The following is a 22,535-nucleotide window of genomic DNA, read 5'->3' as shown; positions in this document are numbered from 1 at the left end:
GTCCACAGCTAATCTGTGCTGTTTGCTAACATTTCCAATTATTTGTCTAGAATGTTTTTCCATCCCAAATAAATGCACTTTCATAGTGAAGTGGCCCATGTGAAAAGCATCCTTCTTCCAATAATTTTACACCAATTTTATTGTGTTACTGACATCATGAGAAACTCCAAACCCATGTTTATTCATTTGATGTTATGCAGCTAATTTCCTGGATGAAATTTATTTATTTTTTTGAAAATCTATTTAGTGTTTATTATGTACCAAGCACTATTCTGAGCAACTGGGAACACGACAAAGCTCCCAACTTCTGGCAGTTCAAATTCTTTCATTTTATTTTGACTCTTAACACCACTCGGTGATTAAATTCTTAGTGAGAGGAAATAGACTATAATAAAGAACATAGGTTCAGATGCAAAAAAGTGCTTTATAAAAGTAAACAAAATCATACAAAGAGTAACTCTATGTGGGGGCAAGGGGTAATGTTACTGTAATGGCAATAGTATGAAATTACCAAATTAAAAATCTTCCTTTTAAACAATATTATTGGTTTTGTTCTAATGGTATTCAAATTAAAGACCCAATTATGGTTTATATAATGAAATGTTTACAATGCATTTTTATATAAAGGTATTTATCAACATAGTCAGTGAAGATAGAAAGGAGGGAGCTGACAGAAGATAACTTTTGCTGCCAGGTAAACTCCTATTCATCCTTCAAAACCCAGGTTACACTTTACCAACTCCATGAATCTTTTCCTACTGTCCTTAGATGGAACTCATTACCTGCCCCTCTTTATTGACTCTGGATTTGTACATTTTTTTTGTGCCCATCACACTGGAATATTATGATTGGCTTCCATTTCTATCTGCCTGACTAGACTGAACTCCTTGACTGGGGAAGGCTTTTGTCACTTGTCTTTTTAGCCACTTTATCTGGCTCATCTCTTGACATACAGTACATCAGTGTAGGTAAACTAAATTGAATTGTGTTGTTAAAAAATAATTCCTCTGTTCACATAGTTCACACTTCCAGCAGGGCACTAGAGAAATGAGCCATGATGGCTCAATTAAATGTGTTCTCTCCTCCTGCCCTGCCACACTACCGCACTGGGAAAGTGGATTACAGTTATTTAGGAATCAGGGAGATTGTATCAAAGTGGTCTGCCTTCCTTGATATTTTCCTAATGCTGGAGGCTAAGTTGAATGAAAGGAGAGTGTGTACTATTTTTATTCACCCTGTCTTAACCTCAGTCAGAAAACCTCACAATGATTTCACCACAACTGGTCTAGGATTCATTTAGGGGCTTTGAATTATTTTGTTCTATGCCACTAGCAAAATATCAGGCTCAGCCATTCATTACACAAGACATTTGAAGGAATACTGTGGCCACAGAACGATTTTTCACTTAAGTCTCCTGTGAGGTTACATTCAAGTTTCCAAACCAAGAGCAAAAGAAAATCCCTAAGAATTTGGTACGGTAGAACTCTTGGAAGCTCACTGTTACTGTGTAGAGATTGGCTCCAGCCACACTACTGAAGATATTTTTATAAAAAGAGTTAAGGTCATTTTACATTGCCAAAAACTCAACGAGAAACTTTCATTCTGAAAGGGTTTTTCAATACATTGGCAAAGTCTGACTTTTACAACATTCCCATGAGAAGCCATGTTGTCCCCATTTTTCAGAAAATTAAATTGAGGGAAGGGCGTGGTGGCTCACGCCTGTAATCCCAACACTTTGGGAGGCTGAGGTGGATGGATCACCTGAGGTCAGGAGTTCGAGACCAGCCAGGCCAAATGGTGAAACCCCATTTCTACTAAAAATACAAAAAATTAGCTGGGCGTGGTGGCAGGCGCCAGTAACCCCAGCTACTCGGAAGGCTGAGGCAGGAGAATTGCTTGAACCCAGGAGGCAGAGGTTGCAGTGAGCCAAGATCATGCCATTGCACTGCAGCCTGGGCAACAAGAGCAAAACTCCATCTCAAAATAAAAAAGAGAAAAAAGAAAATGAAATTGAGGTTCAGAGAGGACAAGTGACTGACTTACTAGTTACTGGCAGAACTAGGACTGGATAACAGGTATTTTTTTCTTCTTTTTCTCTTTTCAGAGACAGGGTCTCACTCTGTTACCCAGGCTGGAGTGCAGTGGCGCAATACTAGCTCACTACAATCTCATATTCCTGGGCTCAAGTGATCCCGCCTCAGCCTCCTGAGTAGCTGGAACAATAGGCACACATCACATGCCCAGTTAATGTTTGTTTGTTTGTTTTTTAATTTTTGTAGAGATGGGGTCTCACTGTGTTGCCTTGGCTGGTCTCAAACTCCTGGGCTCAAGCGATCCTGCAACCCTGGCCTCCCAAAGCACTGGGATTACAGGTGTGAGCCACCTCCACTGCACCCAGCCACAACAGGTCTTCTAAATGTTTTGTCCAATAAGTATTTTCCAACATATCACACTATCACTACCATGGAAGTTGTCCTCACAGAATGCAACATAGATGGTCACTGCTGTGGGAGATAACATCAGAAGCCATCCATGTAGGGGATGTGCAGCAAGGGGCTCATTTCAGCTGTGTCTGGAATTTACATTAATCTGAGTGAGGTTAATACCCATTTAATCCAGTCGTGGGTGGAAATGTACCTTTCAAAGCCTCCCTGACAGATGCCTGCCCTATCTAAAACAGCACTCCCGTGACTCACTCCTTTTATCCCTGTTTTATTTTTCCTCCTATAACTTCTGTCTTCCTAGAAATATATTATACAGCGTGTGGTTAATTTCTTGTGCCAATTTGACTAGGCCATGGGGTGCCTGCACATTTGACCCGACATTACTCTGGATGTGTCTATGAGAGTATTTCTGGCTGATTTTGGTAGACTGAATAAAGCAGATTCTTCTCCCTAATGTGGATGGGCCTCTAAGGGATTGCAGACTAAAGAGAACAAAAATGCTGAGTAAGAGAGAAGCCTGCCTGACTGCCTTGAGCTCATATGTTGCTTTTCATGCCTTGAGACTTGAACTAAAACACTGGCTCTTGGGTTTTGAGCCTGCCAGTGTTTGGATTAGAACTTATACTATCAGCTCTCCTGGCTCTCAGGCCATCGGATTTGAACTGAAACTACATGGTCACTCTCCCAGATCTCCAGCTTGATGACTGCTGATTTTGGGATTTCCCAGCCTCCATAATCACGTGAACCAATTCCTTATATTAAATCAATATCTCAAGCCAGGCACAGTGGTTTGTAATCCCAGCACTTTGGGAGGCGGAGGCGGGCAGGTCACTTGAGGCCAGCAGTTTGAGACCAGCCTGGCCACTATGGTGAAACCCCATCTCTACTAAAAATACAAAAATTAGCCAGGTGTAGTGATGTACACCTGTGATCCCAGCTACTCAGGAAGCTGAGGCACAAGGATCTCTTGAATCTGGAAGGCAGAGGTTGCAGTGAGCAAAGATCACACCACTGCACTCCAGCCTGGGCGACAGAGCAAGACTCTGTCTAAAATAAATAAATAAATAAATAAATAAATAAATAAATAAATAAATAAATCTCTTTCCCCCCACACACACACCACAAACACATCTCACACATACACACACACTTTCCTTTGCTTCCTTTTTTATATTAATAATTATGAAAAGCCTACCACTTAGTGATAGCTTTCATCAGATGCTCTGCATACATCATTTTCATCTAAGTCCAGTATTAATCCTATGAGGTAGATGTTCTTCCCATTTCATAGAGAAAGAATGGTTAAGTAACTATACAGGTTAAATAACTTGTCCACCATCACACACTGAGCAAGTGGAAAAGTTGAATTCAAATTCAAACCCAGAACTAACTCCAGAGCCTGAACCATTCAACTCCCATCACAGAAGAGAAGTATTTCGGAGAAAGGAAGGGAGGAAGGGAAGGAAGAAGGAAGGAAGAAAGGAAAGAAAATATGGACAAGCCTTGCAATTAAAGATAGCATGAAATCAAAGCCGTACACATTTGTCCTATATGCGACCTGGGATGAATAACATCATGACAACTTATAGGAACATGAAGCCTGGTTGCTGTGCCACAGCCGAAACAACAGTTCAGCACTCGCTCAGAGACCTTCAGTTTACAATCCTGTAACTAACAATAACAATAACTATAACAATAACAATAACTAACAATCCTGTAAACACCACATGCATCACATTTCTCCTCTGCTCTAAACTGGAAGGGACTGGGAGAAGACATGACAGCTGTCTTCAAATATGTAAAGGGCTGTCATATAGACAAGGGATTAGGAGGATTCTATATGCCCAGAAGGAGTGTGTAAAGTGACAGATTTCAACTCAATTACAGACAGGATGTCCAAAGATGACTGTCTTGGGAAATACTAAAATCTCTGTTAATGACAGCAGATGCAGGACAACCCTTGAAGAAATGGCTCAGGAGCCTCTACCATCCCCGTGACTGGTTGAACTGCAGGACTCTCAAAGTGACCTAAATTTTAAGATTATTTCTTTCTTCCTCACCTACCAAATTAAGCCTAAACTGTTCATTGTGCTTTCCAAAGCTCTCCACTTGACCCGTCCATGTATATTTCCCACTTCCTCCCAATACAATTAGTCTTCTTTCTCCCAACAACATCTCAGAAACTTTTGACTCAATTTTTATTCCCCCATCTCCTGTAATGTACCCTCTCCAAACTCTTCCTACTCTACCACAATACAAGATACCTAAAACAGATTTTAATTCCTTTGAAAATATGTGATCCTTTTATATATTTTTACATAAAGTTTGCTTTAGGCCGGGCGTGGTGGCTTCTGCCTGTAATCCCAGCATTTTGGGAGGCTGAGTCAGGCGGATCACCTGAGCTCAGGAGTTTGAGACCACCCTGGGCAATATGGTGAAACCCTGTCTGTACTAAAATACAAAAAATTAGCCAGGCATGGTGTCACATGCCTGTAGTCCTAGCTACTCCGGAGGCTGAGGCATGAGCCCCAGGGGCGAAGGTTGCAGTGAGCTGAGATCATGCCATTGCACTTTAGCTTGGGCTACAGAGTGAGACTCCACCTCAAAACAAACAAACAAACAAAAAAAAACGAAGAAAAATAAAAAAAATTAAGTTTGCTTTAAAGTTTTATTGGTAGAGTTGCCTAGTTATTTCCTGATTTCCTTAAGTGAATATTGACCCAAGAGAGGCTATTTTATCTGATCAACTCTATTTTAAAGTGAAATTTGCTCAACTTCAGGAGCCAGTGTATTATATTCCCATTTATTTTCAGCTCTGTATATAATACTACATGATCTGGCTGTATGTTTACATTGGTCATTTAAGGTGATTTTCACAAAACACAACTCAATTATCCCGGTTACTCCAATTCATTAATAACGAACCAATCCTGACATTTTGCAATTTCTGAAGCCAAAACATCGCTTAATTTGACAACAGTCAGCCCTGCAGGTATGGAGACAAGATACTCAATAAAAAATTCTTAGACAAGAAGGAAGTTACAAGTAAGAGAAGCCCAAGCATTCCTACGGGAGACTCACTCTGCCAAAATCAATATCAGTCCTCATAGCTGTAAGGTATCTGATTGTTTTTAAAATGATATATTAAAAGTTATTTTAAGAATGAAGACATTTGAAAACTTATTTCAGACAGAGTTAAGATTTCTTACCACTGGAGAATTCACAAGTTGAGAATAATAAACTTTGCTGGAGGCCAGAGGAAAAGTGTCAGAATTATTCAAAACTATCTTATCAAGGGCAGTAAGGGAGGAACTAGAGGAAAACTGGAGGTCTAATGCTAGAAGAATTTCATCTGATTGTCATCAGGAGTGCATAAACATAACTTTTCGGGGAGGGGGGTGACGGGGAGGAGTGTCACTCTGTCTCCTAGGCTGGAGTGCAGTGGTGCCATCTCGGCTTACTGCAACCTCCGCCTCCCGGGTTCAAGCAATTCTCCTGCCTTAGCCTCCTGCGTAGCTAGGACTACAGGTGCATGCCACCATGCCTGGCTAATTTTTGTATTTTTTTTGGGGGGGTCTATGTTTCAAAAAGAAAATGTTATGGAATGCTCAGAGAGCAGAAGTGAGGGGAGAAAGGGGCTAAAATTGCAGGAGAACCTTTCTGTAATACATGTGTTGCATTAGATCAATGTTTCTCAACCATTTTTAGTTATCACTCCCATAAGAAGCCTTTAGACATTTTTTCCTAATCACCTCCTCATGAAATTTTAAAATCACAGGTATACCATATAGCTGTTTATGTATGTATTGTATATTTTTACTTAACACATAAAATAATTAATATTTTTCACTTTTCACTCCCAAAATCAATTTTTGCCCATTCAAGGATGTCACTCCCATTGAGAGTGTATGTGTCACATCATTGTTTGTAAAAGAAAATTGTTTCTTCCTGAAACCCAGAGCAACTTAAGGCATCATTTTAAATGTGGTCTTAATGGTCAAATTATGCTCCATATGATTGAAACTTTACTTTTTAAAAATTCTTCAATTTTTTCATGATGTGGCAGAAACAAGTTCATCTTAATAGTGCACATTTGGGAGATAATCTAAAGAGAATTGTAAAATATTTTAAAGCTCCCCATAGTTGACTTAAATGTGTTTGCCCAATTCCATTCTCAATCCAGATATCTCAGTTAGGGCTAATGCCATCCTTGCAGCTCCTGGTGTGGCCAGTCAGATTCTTGCATTTCCTTGTTCACCGCAATTGGATCAGAGATGGGCACAAGAGCTGGACCAATCAAAACTGTTCTTGAGATGTTTTCTGAAACTAACCTTAAAAAAGGCTTCATAGCCCACCATGCAGTAGCTCATGCCTGTAATCCCAGCACTTTGGGAGGCTGAGGCAGGTGGATCACTTCATGTCACGAGTTCGAGATCAGCCTGGCCAACATGGGGAAAACCCATCTCTACTAAAAATACAAAAATGAGCTGGGCATGTTGGGGCCCACCTGTAGTCCCAGCTACTCAGGAGGCTGCAGCAGGAGAATCTGTTGAACTCAGGAGGTGGAGGCTGCAGTGAGCAGATATTGTGCCACTGCACGCCAGCCTGGGAAACAGACCGAGACTGTGTCTCAAAAAAAAAAAAAAAGGCTTCCTGCCATATGAGATTGGGGTTGCTCACTATTATGTAATTCTGGAACCTGAAACTCTGTGGGGGACTTCATTGCCTTTGTAGGAACCCTACCAAGAAATAAAGCCATCCCAGAGGAAGGCACAGCCAGGAGATGGAGAAGCAAGAGAGAGCAACGGATACTGGATTGAGACCCTAGGTCCAGCCATGCTTCAGTTACATGAGCCAGTACAATTATTTCTGTCCTTAAACTAGTTAGAGTGTGTTTCTGCTGAAGCCAAGGATTCCTGACTAATATGCTGTCTAGAATTTTTCAGTAAAGGTAGATCTTAAACCAAGGAGAAATGAAGTCTAAAAAAAGAAGAGAAATGAATCCCACACAGACTCTGAGAAAGAAAACAGTATTTCAATTAGCTCTAATGAGGACCGATAAATAAACGGTGGGAATTCCAAATTTTATAACATCAGTTGGATTCTTACATTTAAGTGAAAACATTTAAAATATGTTACAGAATAGTAGTATTCCCAGTGTAGAGAAATCATGTCTTATCTTCATTGTCATGGTTTCAACTAAGTCAATTAATATCACTTTTTAAAAACAGAGGTTTTGCCTAGGTTTTTTTCTAGTGTTTTTATGGTTTCAGGTCTTATGTTTAAGTCTTTAACCCATCTTGAGTTAATTTTTGTATAAGGTGTAAGGAAGGGGTCCAGTTTCAGTTTTCTGCATATGGCTAGCCAGTTTTCCCAACACCATTAATTAAATAGGAAATCCTTTCCCCATTGCTTGTTTTTGTCAGGTTTGTCAAAGTTCAGATGGTTGTCGATGTGTGGCTTTATTTATGAAGACTCGGTTCTGTTCCATTGTTCTATATATCTGTTTTGGTACCAGTACCAAGCTGTTTTGGTTAATGTAGACTTGTAGTATAGTTTGAAGTCAGGTAGCGTGATGCCTTCAGCTTTGTTCATTTTGCTTAGAATTGTCTTGGCTATACAGGCTCTTTTTTGGTTCCATATGAAATGTAAAGTAGTTTTTTCTAATATGGTGAAGTAGTTTTTTCTAATTCTAATGGTACTTGATGGGGATGGCATTGAATCTATAAATTACTTTGGGCAGTATCACCATTTTCACAATATTGATTCTTCCTATCCATGAGCATGGAATGTTTTTCCATTTGCTTGTGTCCTCTCTTATTTCCTTGAGCGGTAATTTGTAGTTCTCCTTGAAGAGGTCCTTCACATCCCTTGTAAGTTGTATTCCTAAGTATTTTATTCTCTTTGTAGCAATTGTGAATGGGAATTCACTCATGATTTGGTTCTCTGTTTGTCTGTTATTGGTGTATAGGAATGCTTGTGATTTTTGCACATTAATTTTGTATCCTGAGACTTTGTTGAAGTTGCTTATCAGCTTAAGGAGATTTGGGGCTGAGATAATGGGGTTTTCCAAATAAACAATCATGTCATCTGCAAACACAGACAATTTGACTTCCTCTTTTCCTAGTTGAATACCCTTTATTTCTTTCTCTTGCATGATTGCCCTGGCCAGAAATTCCAATACCATTCAGGACATAGGCATGGGCAAAGACTTCATGACTAAAACACCAAAAGCAATGGCAACAAAAGCCAAAATTGACAAATGGGATCTAATTAAACTAAAGAGCTTCTCCACAGCAAAAGAAACTACCATCAGAGTGAACAGGCAACAGGCAACCTACTGAATGGGAGAAAAATTTTGCAATCTATCCATCTGACAAAGGGCTAATGTCCAGAATCTACAAGGAACTTAAACAAATTTACAAAAAAAAAAAAACCATCAAAAAGTGGAAGAAGGATATAAACAGACACTTTTGAAAAGAATATATTTATGCAGGCAACAAACATGAAAAAAAAAGCTCATCATCATTGGTCATTAGAGAAACTCAAATCAAAACCACAATGAGATATCATCTAATGCCAGTTAGAATGGCAATCTATTAAAAAGTCAGGAAACAACAGATGCTAGAGAGGATGTGGAGAAATAGCAACACTTTTACACTGTGGGTGGGAGTGTAAATTAGTTCAACCATTGTGGAAGACAGTGTGGCATTTCCTCAAGGATCTAGAACTAGAAATACCATTTGACCCAGCAGTCCTACTACTGGGTATATACCCAAAGCATTATAAATCATTCCACTGTAAAGACACATGCACACGTATGTTTATTGCAGCACTGTTCACAATAGCAAAGACTTGGAACCAACCCAAATTCCCATCAATGATAGACTGGATAAAGAAAATGTGGCACATATACACCATGGAACACTATGCAGCCATAAAAAAGAATGAGTTCATGTCCTTTGCAGGGACATGGATGAAGCTGGAAATCATCATTCTCAGCAAACTAACACAGGAACAGAAAAACACACACTGCATGTTCTCACTCATAAGTGGGAGTTGAACAATGAGAACACATGGACATAGGAAGGGGAACATCACACACCAGGGCCTCTCAGAGGATGGGAGGCTAGGGGAGGGATAGCATTAGGAGAAATACCTAATGCAGATGATGGGTGCAGCAAACCACCATGCCACGTGTATACCTACGTAACAAAACTGCACGTTCTGCACATGTATCCCAGAACTTAAATTAAATTAAAAACAAACAAACAAACAGGTTTTATTTAATACTCCAGAGAACTGAAGAACAAATAACTGCATGCACAGTGAGATCTCCATCGTTTAGAAATGGGTACAATAAGTCCTTTTCTTCTTATTTGGCTCTTTTCTTCCTATGTGTTCCCCATTTATCTTTTGAAATTTTAGTGTCCTACAGTTTTACCAACATGATTATGGATGTGGCTATCTTTTATGTTTATGCTCTTCAGAACTCTTTATGTTCATTTGGTCCCTTTTCTAATCTGCCTGTTTTCCTTATCATGGTTTTTCATTCTTTTCGTCTCTTCTTTCAAATATTTCTGAGATTAGTAATCATATTGTTATTTATATATAGTCTATATATATAGACTATATATAGTCTATATATATAGACTATATATATGTAGTCTATATATATAGTCTATATATAGTCTATATATAGTCTATATATAGACTATATATAGACTATATATACGTATATATAGTCTATATATATAGTCTATATATATATATATATATATAGTCTTTTTATATGTATACAGTCTTTTTTTTTTTTTTGAGGCAGGCAAAGTCTCGCTCTGTCACCCAGACTGGAGTGCAGTGGCACAATCTCAGCTCACTGCAACTTCCACCTCCCAGGTTCAAGCAATTCTCCTGCCTCAGCCTCCAGAGTAGCTGAGATTACAGATGTGCGCCACCATTCCCGGCTAATTTTTGTATTTTTACCAGAGGCGAGGTTTCGCCATGTTGGCCAGGCTGGTCTTGAACTCGTGGCCTCAAGTGATCCACCCTCCTCAGCCCCCCAAAGTGCTGGGATTACAGGCATGAGTCACTGCACTAGGCCCTTACTATATGGTCTTTATGTAATGATTCCATAATTAAAGTTCATAGAATTCTGAGGCCACCACTTTTGTGTCTTCTGACTCTTACTTATGGCACATAGTTTACTTCTATGTTTTGAAATTGTGAATTGCGAACTCTCCTTTGGCCTTGTTTCATCAGGCCTTGGCTCAAATGTGATTTTGTGTTTGCTTCTGCCAGTCATTCCACTGATTTTACCAGCTGCAGGCCATTTTTATGTTAATTTCTTGAGTGGGCAGGCCTCAGAGCACATGGTGAATGTAAATTTGAATACCTAAGCTGTGTGTGGCACAGGCCCAAGGTTATGCATTCTCAAGACTTTTCCCTCACTCAGGGCACAGACATATACAGAGTGGCTTCCTCAGGGCCCCCCTGCATGGATAAGGAGCAATTTTCTAGTTCACTTTGATGTTGTTGCTGGAACACCATGTCAACTATCTAGATAATAATAATTATAATAACAATGAGAATAAGGAGGAGAAAGTGGGAGGAAGAAAAGGAAAGGAAGGAGGAGAAAACTGGGAAAGAAGAAGAGGAAGAAGCACTAATAGAGCATACTCTATGATCCAGGTATCCTTCAAACTCCTTAATGCACAAATTCTAGCCCACACTTAACCCCAATGTCCTGTTTATGACTGAACCCAACTCCTTCCCCTTTAATCTTGGAGTGGAGTCAGGCTCTTGCCAACATTAACCTACAAGACCCATCTAGTTCCCTGTACTTTAGCTACCTCCTGACGCCTACCTAATGGAAATTAAAACCCTAACAGTCCCATTTTTACCATGTTGAACTCACAGTCCTGGGTTTGCCAGATCTAAGTCCCACAATAGCTAGTGGAAAGGTGTTAAAATTTCAAATCAATCTCTTGACTGTGAGCCAAGAACCATAAAAGTATTAATGGGAGGTGAGAGATCCCAGTAAGTGAAAATATACCTCGAAAATACTCATGTGCCCAGGCTACACTCAACCATAATGACTGCATAATTCAGAACTGGCCCTTCTCCAAGAGAAGGCATTGAGCACATGTGTTGAGCCCTGCTAGATTATGTAAGCTCCATGAGGGTAGAATTCTGCCTCCCATGCTCACCACTTAATCCCCAGAAACTAATTCAGTGCTTGACACTAGGGGATAATTACCAGCTCTTCTATGTATTCATTATTAAATCAATAATATAAAACATTGGCCCATGATAATCTTAGCTCTTGCAAAATATACATGCTATTATTAACAGCAAATACTATGATATTTATATATGTATTTAAACTATTTTACGCATGTAGTAAGTGCTATATATAAAATATGTGGCACTTACTATGTACTAGGTATTTTACACATTTTAACTCAATCTTCACAACTAACTCTTGAGAGTTCTCATGTTTCAAGTAAAAAAGAATCAAATATGGGAGTATAAGAGGTAGAAATGTTCAAAGGTAGGTATGTGTATATATGTATTTTTTTATGAGTACAGCCTATGCAATTATGAAATAGCAAAATAGAACAGTTGTCCTCGGAAAAGCATTTCATTACTTGGTTTAGTGAAGGATTGTGTGCCAACACATTCAAAAATTTTAAACATTCTAAGACAAAGATAAGCAAACTTTTTCTGAAAAAAGCAAAACAGAAAATATTTTAGTCTTTGCAGGCCATATGATCTCTGTTGCAAATACACAACTCTGATATTGTGGGAAGGCAGCCATAGACAATATGTAAAGGAATGAGCATAGCTGTGTTCCAATAAAACCTTATTTTAAAAAATAGAAGACTGAATTTCGCCCATGGGCCATAGTTTGCTGACTTCTGGAAAGAATAATTTAAGCTCATCTCATTTTTCCCCCAGAAAATGAGAACACTGAGAGTCACCCCTTATATCACCGTAGAGACTACGGTATTTTAAAAAATCCATTAAAAACAAAACAAAGAAGGCTGGTGATCTTAATTTTAAAAATCACTGAAAAAGAAGGGGAAAAAAGCCCTATGCTGTTTTTCCTATCAGTCTCTTAATTATTTCCAATCAGGTTCTGCATTCTTGTGCAAAACTCCAAAAATGATTAAAGAAAGCTGTTTGGACAACGATAGAGAAATAGCCATTAATGCAAATGTGCCAATATTATGCTCAAAGGCAAGTACCACTTTTGTTTGTGAGTTCATTTTGCATTATTAAAGAAACATGTACAGTAGATTGGAAACAATCTTAACTGTAACTTTAACTGCACAGCCACTTCTGTTAAGGATCTTAACTCTGCATTTAAACTAAAATTGTAAAATATGTATAATACGTCTGATTGTATCTCAGCCACTATCAGTGTAGACTCTTATACAAGAAAATTGTAGATTTCAGGGAAAACAAAGAGCAGTATAGTTCAATGTGGATCACGAGAGTACCACGACTTGGAGGAGGGGCTTATGCTAAGGGTTGCATAAACGACCTGGTTGGGGTGGAGCGGGGGCATCTTTTGTCTCCAGTGGGCCACACTAGTGCATGCCCCTCCACCTCCTAGGAGCCTTAACTCTGTCCTGGATTGTCACAATTGTTTATAACTTACTTCTTAAGACAATTCTCTCACATAACCAGCGCTCTCACAAAGTCCTCACTGCCCTGGCACACACCTCATGGAAACCCTCATCTGAAAGAGGAAGACACCTATTTTCCACAAACCTCCTGAAAGTTCTTGCCCTACCCCAAGTCCTCATCACTACAATAAACCCTTTGAGATAGCGCCTGCCTGGAAGTGGGCTCAGAAAGAACTCCTCCGTAAACATATGTTCAAACATATCTCCAGTGAGGAAGGAAATGGACTGCTTATGAATCTTCCTTCTCCAAATGTGTATTCGTATTTATTAGAACATTTGCCAATAGTAGCCTCACTCTTCCATTGTCTACTTCTTAGTTTTAATTTGTTTCACTCAATCCTAGGTTTTGGAAAGGAAAGAGGAAGGTGCGTTAGGGGAAAGAATACAGCAGTTGAGACACTTTAGGAATACATAGCTATAGCTAATAAATTCTGACACCAAACTCTAATCCACAGAGGCTTCCAGAGATTTCACCTTAAACACCATTGTCTAAGCATCAAGTGGCAAAAAAAAAAAAAAAAGCCAATCCAAACCCGCAAACTTCCTTGTAAAATTCTCCCTTAAAAATATTAACAAACCTGTTTTTACAAAAAGAAAACATACAAAGGATAAGACGGAAACTAACACATTTGATTATATAGGAGGGGCAAGTAAAACTGGATGGAAGGAATAGCAGATGTGATACTTCTTTTTCAGTGTCATCTTTTTGTAGACTTTTCAACTTCTGGAAATGTGCCAATGTTTTACATACTCACAGATTAACTTAACTGTATTAAAATAAATAAGAAAACCACAGTGAATAGGCAAGAAAAGAACTAATCCAAGATCCTTTTGAACACAGATATGACATACCTTAGACTAAAAGCAAACATTGAACTCATTAATAGATTTGTTTGTCTTTTTGCAGTATGCACAGATTAGCAGTTCTAAAACTATTTCTATGATTGACCATATGAGTAGATATATTTAGAATATTGGGAGCCATGTTCCTCACTCTCTTGAAAGGGGAGTTATAAATATTAGAAGAAGGAGGGCTAAAATAAACCCTGTGGTATGGGCAAAAGATAGATATAAGATGCAGTAAAATAGATAGATAGATAGATAGATAGATAGATAGATAGATAGATAGATAGATAGAGACAGATAATACAAAGATGATAGATGGATGATGGATAACAGATAGATAAATAAATGATAGATAGATAGATGATTGATTGCTAGAGAGCAAGAGAATGAGAGAATGACAGACAGACAGAGAGATAATGGTATGACACTCCAGAAGCAATAGGCACAGCTAGTACCCATATTTTGGTTTCAAAATACTATTCTCCACAAAAAGAAGCCAGGACTCCTGGAAGAAATGGTTCATTTTAGGGCCAGGTAGAAAAAATACAAGCGCTCAGAATGTAAAGTTTGTGCCAGAAAGTAAGAAATAACTTAAGGGATGATGGGAACATATTTAAAAGACATAAGAGACAGCATGAAATAGTTCCCGCCTAGCAAATCTGGAACAATTTGAGCATCATAATAAATAATGATAGTAATGGATTATAATCCACTCAAATAAACTAAGAATCCACCAGTCCATACTCATATGAAAAGAAAAACAAATGTGGGAGAAGGGAGAAAGCTTCTTTACAGTAGAATGCCAAATAATAAATGTAGAATGAAAAATGGAGTTAGAAAAATTACCATTTGAGAAACATCATAATAGTTACTGACTCAGGCAAGAATCAGTAGACACTAAAACAAGTAGGTGAAATTTTAATAAGAAACAATATTTACATGTCTCAAAATATCTCATCATAAGCTACTTACTTACTGCAAGGGAAAATATATATCTGGTAGATTTCACCTTAACCAGAAATTTATCAGTCAAGACATTAAGCTGTAATAGTCATGCTGGAACGGGAGACAAGACCTTAATGCATTCAAGGTGGGAAGTTGTACTTGATAGTTCTTATGTAAGGGAGGCATCCTCACAGGGCTATATCCTTACAAATTGCTGGACTAGAAAAATAACTGCTTTCTAGCAAGGGAGATGACAAGGAAAGTTGTACATTGGCCTAAGCTCTATGTGGGGGGAAAACTGTCTGTCCTGTGAATTTATAACCAAGCCCTGAGTATCTTAAGACAAGAAATTAACATAGAGTATTTCCAGGTTAGTAGCAACCAAAATGTGCCCTTCTGAAGGAGCACACCCTTAAGACATGCTGTGAAGAATTTCCACATGAGTCCACAAGCCAAAGTGACACATCATCCTAAGAAACCAGCCCCATGAATGAAAGTCAGTATAAACAAGCAACAAGAATTTAACCCTAACCGGCTGCGGTGGCTCATGCCTGTAATCCCAGCACTTTGGGAGACAGAGGCAGGTAGATCACCTGAGGTCATGAGTTCAAGACCAGCCTGGCCAACATGGTGAAACCCCATGTCTACTAAAAATACAAAAATTAGCTGGGCATGATGGTGGGTACCTGTAACCCCAGCTACTCAGGAGGCTGAGGCAGGAGACTCATTAGAACCCAGGACGCATAGGTTGCAGTGAGCCAAGATTGCACTACTGCACTCCCGTCTGGGCAACAGAGAGAGACTCCGTCTCAAACAAACAAACAAACAAACAAACAAAAGAATTTAACCCTAAAATACTTTAATAATGTAATTATTGAATTCAGAATATAAAATGATCATGATTAAAATATCAAAATGATTAAAAAGTTAAAAAGGAACCAAGCACCATAAAAAATTCTAGCAACCTTGAAAAAGAAGCAAATGTAATTTCTAGGACTAAAAGATTTCCCCATTGAAAAGAACAGGCTAGATTAGAAAGGGGAAGAGATCTAGTGTCCTAAAAGACAGACATAAGGAACCCAAAATATTATTTGTAAAATCAGAGAGGTACAAAATATTACTATTAAAAGACATAGATTGTCAAAAGAAACTGTCATAAATCTAATTGAGATAAAGAATATGAATATAAGTTACTGAGAAAAATAATATTTAAAGAGTTAAAGGTTAAGAATTTTCTAATCCTGGTGAAAGATATAAATCTGAAATCTGGAAGCACAAAGAAATCTACATCTGGGCTGATGACAGTGAAGCAGCAGAACCCCAAAGATAAAAGACAGCAAGCCTGAAACGCAACCAGAGAGAAAAGAGAGGTCACCTACCAAGGAACAACCTTTAGACTGAAAACACACATGTCAACAAAGCAACAGGAGCCAGAAGGTAGTAAAATGTCTTTGAAATGATTAGAGACAACTCTTAATCTGGTACCCAGCTAATCTCTCAATAGTGACTGCAGAGTGAAGATATTTTTGCATGAATAAAGATAAGTTTACCACCACAGATCTTCTGTGAAGGAAAGTGGATACATAGAGAAGGTCTGAGATGCAAGATGAAATGGTGAGCAAAATAACTTCGTGGGCAAATCTGGACAAACACTGATTGTTAAAGAATATCTATAATAAATATATTCAATAATATATTTGTGAGGCAAAAAATAAGTTAATGTATTTGTCAAGAATGATGTGTAAGATGGGACACTAATCATTGAATTTAAAGCATTATTAAATTCTATATTCTGTATTATAGGGAAATAGTAAAGATATTGATTAGTATTAGACTATGTTAGCTTTTCCAGGTCAGTAAGTGCTAAAATGGATTTAAAGAAAAAAGAAACTTGGTCAATTTTAAGTAAGGTGTAAAGGGGGAAAAAAGATAAGAAAAATGTAGGGTAATAGCACAAAATAAATAGTAAGTCCAAAATTATCAGTAACATCAACACATTTAAGTAAACCAAAGCTATCAAGTAAAACACAATGACTGTAAGAGAATTTTTTAATGCAAATAAATCTTCTTTACAAATTACTCACCTTGAACTTGAGACACAAAGAGAGTGAAAGTTAAAGAATAGAGAATCAATGCATTATGTGAGTACTAAATAAAATAAAGGTGGTATAGCTATATTAATATTAGATAAAATAGTCCTTGAGGTGAATATTGAATTACTAAGAATAAAAAGAATCATTACAAAATATCAAAAAGAAAAATTGACTAGAAAAATACAATAATTCTTATTTTTATGTATCTAGCCTTTAGGTATTTAAAACAAAATTGCCAGAGTTACAAATAGAAATGGACTAATACCATCGAGGGAAATTAAAATGCACATTTTTCTCAAGGACACATGGAATGGTTTTAAAAACTGACCACATTTAAGTAATAAAATACCTCAACAAATTTCAAAGAATATTCCTACAGACCCCATTCTCTACCCACAATGCAATAATTAGACATCAATAATAAATAAATATCTTCTTCTAAAATCTCCAGATGTTTAGAAATTAATAGCATATTTCTAAGTAACTCATGAATCAAGGAAGAAAACCTAGTGAAACGTAGAAAATAGTATGAACTACAGCATAACAATACTACATATCAAAATCTATGTGAGACAGCTCAAGCAGTACTTGGATATTTTTAAATGCATATAATAGAAAAGAAAAATTAAAAATTAAGGGATAAACACTCAACTCTGGATGTTAGAAAAAAGAAAATACAATGAAGTAAGTTGGATATAAAAACACAAAAAGATATCAAGAGGAGCTATAAAAATATACACATGCAGCAACTAAATAACTTGATTCCAAGGTATATGCTCTAGAAAAATTCTACGACATGTACAGAAGGAGACATAAGCAAAGATATATAAAATTTGAACTTTGTATAATGAAATATGTTTTAAGCTGGCAAATATATATGAAGTAAAATGATAAAGACATATTGGAATGATAAAAACTGACTTCAGCTTAGTGGCAGCCTCCTACAAGACAGGAAAGGGAATTTATAGGAATAAGCAATGAGTTTTAACTGTATGGTAATAGGTTTATTTTCTTAATCTGGACAAACATGTCTATGACATTATTTTTATACATTTTATATCTAACATATTTAATAAGTTGTAATAAATATAAATATAAACCTATACATCATTAGAAGAAAAGTATGAAAATGTTTCATATTAAAATATTAGAAAACCAAGAAATGCATCAAAATTCAGAGTAAAACATTTTTCAAGAATTTTTTAATTCTATTAAAAATTATCAAAAAGATGAATAAAGTTGCAAGGCAAATTATACACCAGGAGAAAATATTTGCAAAAATACAACAATATGTAGAAAAGGGTTTCATACTCAAAATATTTAGAAAGTTTTTATATGTTCATTAAAGAAATAAAGACAACACAAAACAAAAATAAACAGGAAAAATTACAAATGACTACTAAAGATATGAAAAAATGTTCAACCTCACTAGTAATCAAAAAGATGTAAATTAAACAAATGATATATAATTGGAGAATTTTTTCAATATTAAGGATTTCAAATGTTGAAAAGAACATATGAAATAATTCCTGTTACATATCGTTAACAGAAGTACAAATTACTGAAAAAAATTTAAGTCGATATTGATAGAGCCTGCCATCTATCAATTTGGCAATCTAAAATTTGCTTATCCTTTAACCTTGCAGTTCCACAGTTAGAAATACGTTGTTACAGCGTGTTTGTGATAGTGAAAATTAGACAACATTAAATGCCCATCAAAAGGGGAATAATCGGCAGGGTGCAGTGGCTCACGCCTGTAATCCCAGCACTTTGGGAGGTAGAGGAAGGTGGATCACCTGAGGTCAGGAGTTCTAGACCAGCCTGGACAACATGGCAAAACCCTGTCTCTACTAAAAATACAAAAATTAGCTGGGCACGGTGGCACGCACCTGTAATCCCAGCTACTCAGGAGGCTGAGGCAGGAGAATCATTTGAACCCAGGAGGCGGAGGTTGCAGTGAGCCGAGATTGTGACACTAAATTCTAGCCTGGGTGACAGAGTGAGATCCTGCCTCAAAAAAAACGGGGTTGGGGGGACTAATCAATAAATTATAATAGTCTATCCCATAGAACACTATCTGGCTATTAAAAAGAATGAGGTAGACTAACAATAATACCTAACATTATTCAATGGCAGGCAATGTTCTAAGTATTTTACACATATCAACGCATTTTATCCCAAAGAACTCTGTGATCTGAATCCCATTCTCCACATTTTGCAGATAAGGAAATAGAGACATAGACATTTGGATAACTAGGATAAGATCACTCAAAGTGGTAAAGGCAGGCTTTGAATTTAGGCAGGCAAGTGGGAGAGCCCATGCAATTTACACTGGGTGAACCTGCCTCCTATATGAATTGGCATGTAAAGGTTTCCAAGTGAAAAGGTATGCACAGAACAAGAAATATGATAGGCTGTACATACATGCACCATTCTGAGAAAGGTGCCTGAAAGGTCACATGCCAAGTGGTTGGGGGTCATCTTGTGTGGGAAAGGAAGGAAGAGTACAGAGAGGCCACAGGCGATCTTCGTATTAGACCTGCACTTCTTAGATGGGACCAGCAACCCCATATGTGAGTATTGCCTGTGTAATTAAAACAACCCAACTCCCAACATGAGTTAATCAAAATCGTCTCTGACCTTCTGGTGAAGATGGTCTACTCCCATTTCCTCTGTCCACAACTTTGACTCTGGGCTTTGGATCCTTTCTTTTTTCTAAATCTTTAACTGGAAGAAAAGTAGAGATACAGCACCATGTTATATTAAAGTCTAAAAGAAAATATTCAATGAGTTTTACTAAAACCCTTGAAAGCCCTAAAAGTGTCTACAGAAATGAGCTCCGTGGTACAAACTCATCCCCAAATATTAGAACTGCTGGTTTGTTTTGTTTTCTCTCAACTTTGTCATGAGAAGACACAGAAACACTTAAGGAATTACTTTGGCTGAGTATGCACTATGGGCAGATGTGTCACATATATTTAATCCTTCATAACTGCTGTAAAATCAGCGTAATTATCCCTAGCTTATACATGAGGGAATGAAGAACCAGAAAGCTAACACCTATCTCATAAAACCAGTTAAGTGCTGGCACGGGGTTAAAGCCATATCTTCAAGTCTCTGGACTTAGCCTATGAGCTTGGTCCCCATTCTAGAAAGATCTTAACCATGAATAGCCTCATTTGGAATTGCTCCAACAGCAAAAAAAGAAGGTGAAGAGCCTTATAATAATTCCTTTCAAACTTAAAAAAAGGTCTCTATTAATACATGGTAGTTTTTTTATGGCTTTAATTAGAAAATGTTCAAGGACCAAAAAATGCCCCTTGGCCTTTTAATAAATTCATATCAACCTACACCATTAGCTTAACTTTCCACTGCATTCTCTCCTTAAAACTGCACAGCTGCTTTTCTGCCAAATAGCACCTCAGGCTGTTTGAAGCAGTCAAGAGCCTGCCAAATGTCAGTGGTCTCTGCACAAATAAAACACCCTGTGAAAATGCAGAAGTGAGCCAAGGTATTTCAATTAATTGCTACATTCATTTCATGGAAATCAGCAAATGTATTAAAGGGTAAGCTACATAGGGGAAGCAATGATTTCCTCTGAACCACCCTTGCTGCCTTCTCCAGGATATTGCTCCATTCATCCTGTCTTTATCACATCCTCCTCCCCTTTCTTTCCACTGTCTTCCATCCCTTTGCTGAAATGGTTTGAGATTTGTCATTTGCCAAGGTCATGTCACTCCAATTCTATTATTCCTTTTCTTAGAAACCTTCCTTGGCTTTCTGCTACCCAGAGATTAAATTCCACGATATAAAACAAAATTTTAAAAGATTTTAAAAATAAAAATGTAAGATACCTTGATCCTGATATGTATAAATTTTTATAACAATTTTTTAAAACCTCATTCACTGACTTCTTTATAAGCATTGGCACTTTGGAGCACCCCCGCCACCACCATCATCACCACCACCACACACACACACACACACACACACACACACTTAAATTCTTTTCTTTCTCAGTTGTTAGAATGGCTGTATCCTGGTTTTCTCCTTTTGACCACTCCTTTTCATTCGCATTCTTTTGGCTCTTTCTCTATTACTATTCATGAAACACAATCATATACTAAGGTTGCCTTGTGTCTCTCTACACCCCCCTGTAATTTTACCATCCCACAATTTAAATTCTCATCTTTTCATAGATAATTTCCAAATCTTTATCTTCAACCCCACCCACACATGGGCTGTCACCCCAAATTACTTGCATTTTCTAAAACAAAATACGTCTGCCACTTTAATATGAGAAAGATCGTGCTGAGTGATGCTGGAGGTAGAAATAGCTCTAGGAAAGACTAGTAATAAATTCAGAGGTAGAGACTTGGAGAAACTTCCGTTTTGAGTCAGACTTCCAAAGAAAGGCAGGAATTTGCAGGCAAAGATTGATAAGACACATTTAAAAGAGAAAAAATTTTCCAACATAGAATGTGGTGAATTCTTATAAATTTTATGTTGCCTCAGCATCCATTTTAAATATAAGTTGGACTTACTCATACTAGAAACAGGCTCAGTCACCCTTGACACAGTTTCCAGTCCTACAACATACCCTAAAGCACTAGTTCCTAAATGTGGTTAATCCAGATATCTGCCTTAAACAACTGCTCCCTGCCCATCTTTCAAAGTCTAGTTCAAATGTCACCTTTCCAGTGGAGTTTCTGCCAGTCTCTGCTCGGGAGTTACTCTTATTATTCATTATTCTCTCCTAGATCTATTTCTACCTTCTACTTCTCTATGGGAGAGCTGCACACAGCCCACCTGACTGGCCCCACTGACCCTCATCCTCTGCATGGACTATGCAGATATGCCACAATGACCACCTCTCAGTCACAGTGTGACCTCCTGGAACTCATGCCTGCTTACTTCAAAACCCCCAATTAAAACTCTCCTCAGAGAAACCCAGGGATAATGCCCTGGACCCCATTAAAGACCTTGGCTTATGGGTGCCCCCACTTCATGTGCTCCCTGACCTCCATGGGTGTGGCCTCCAGGCATACCATGTAACTCCCAGGACCTGTAAGTAATAAAACCTTTATTTCCATCTTGTGTCTCTCCTAATCGTTGAAGAGGCGCCCTCCATATTTAAAGGTCCTAAATTAAAACACAGAGCTATAAAAGCAGTCTATAAATAAACAAGAAAAAATAACAGACATTATGGAAGCTGATCCACTATGTCACATATAATATATATATGTCTTCCTCATGTAGGGGCAAAATCAGTTGGAAAATAGATTGTTACAAGCAAAATGGTATTTCTTATGACAACAATAGCTACCATGCTGTACTACGTGGTGAAGTAAGCTCATCCGCACAGTAATAGGCATATCATCACCCTCATTTGCAGGTGAAGAAACTGAGGCTGGAAGTGGTTGAACTGCTTGTGGCAAATTTGGAATCATAATACCTATTAGATCAGATATTCCTTTCTGTCTTAAAAATTCAAACATCATTTCTTATGTTTT

General features: G+C 37.7%; 1 protein-coding gene across 6 annotated transcripts in view; it reads right to left on the bottom strand.

The window, feature by feature from the left end:
* Positions 1–22,535, bottom strand: part of COL14A1 (collagen type XIV alpha 1 chain) — a 245,676-nt gene that overhangs the window by 182,597 nt on the left and 40,544 nt on the right. For all 6 annotated transcript variants that reach the window (XM_063606884.1, XM_057303085.2, XM_063606883.1 and 3 more), the window contains one exon: positions 19,663–19,749. In XM_063606884.1, coding sequence (XP_063462954.1) covers positions 19,663–19,749 — 87 coding nt within the window. The remainder of the gene's footprint in view (positions 1–19,662; positions 19,750–22,535) is intronic.

This window comes from Pan paniscus, chromosome 7 (genome assembly GCF_029289425.2).
Source record: "Pan paniscus chromosome 7, NHGRI_mPanPan1-v2.0_pri, whole genome shotgun sequence".
Taxonomy (NCBI): Eukaryota; Metazoa; Chordata; class Mammalia; order Primates; family Hominidae; genus Pan; species Pan paniscus.
The sequence above is the reverse complement of the archived record's forward strand: the minus strand, read 5'-3'. Positions and strand labels throughout refer to the sequence as shown.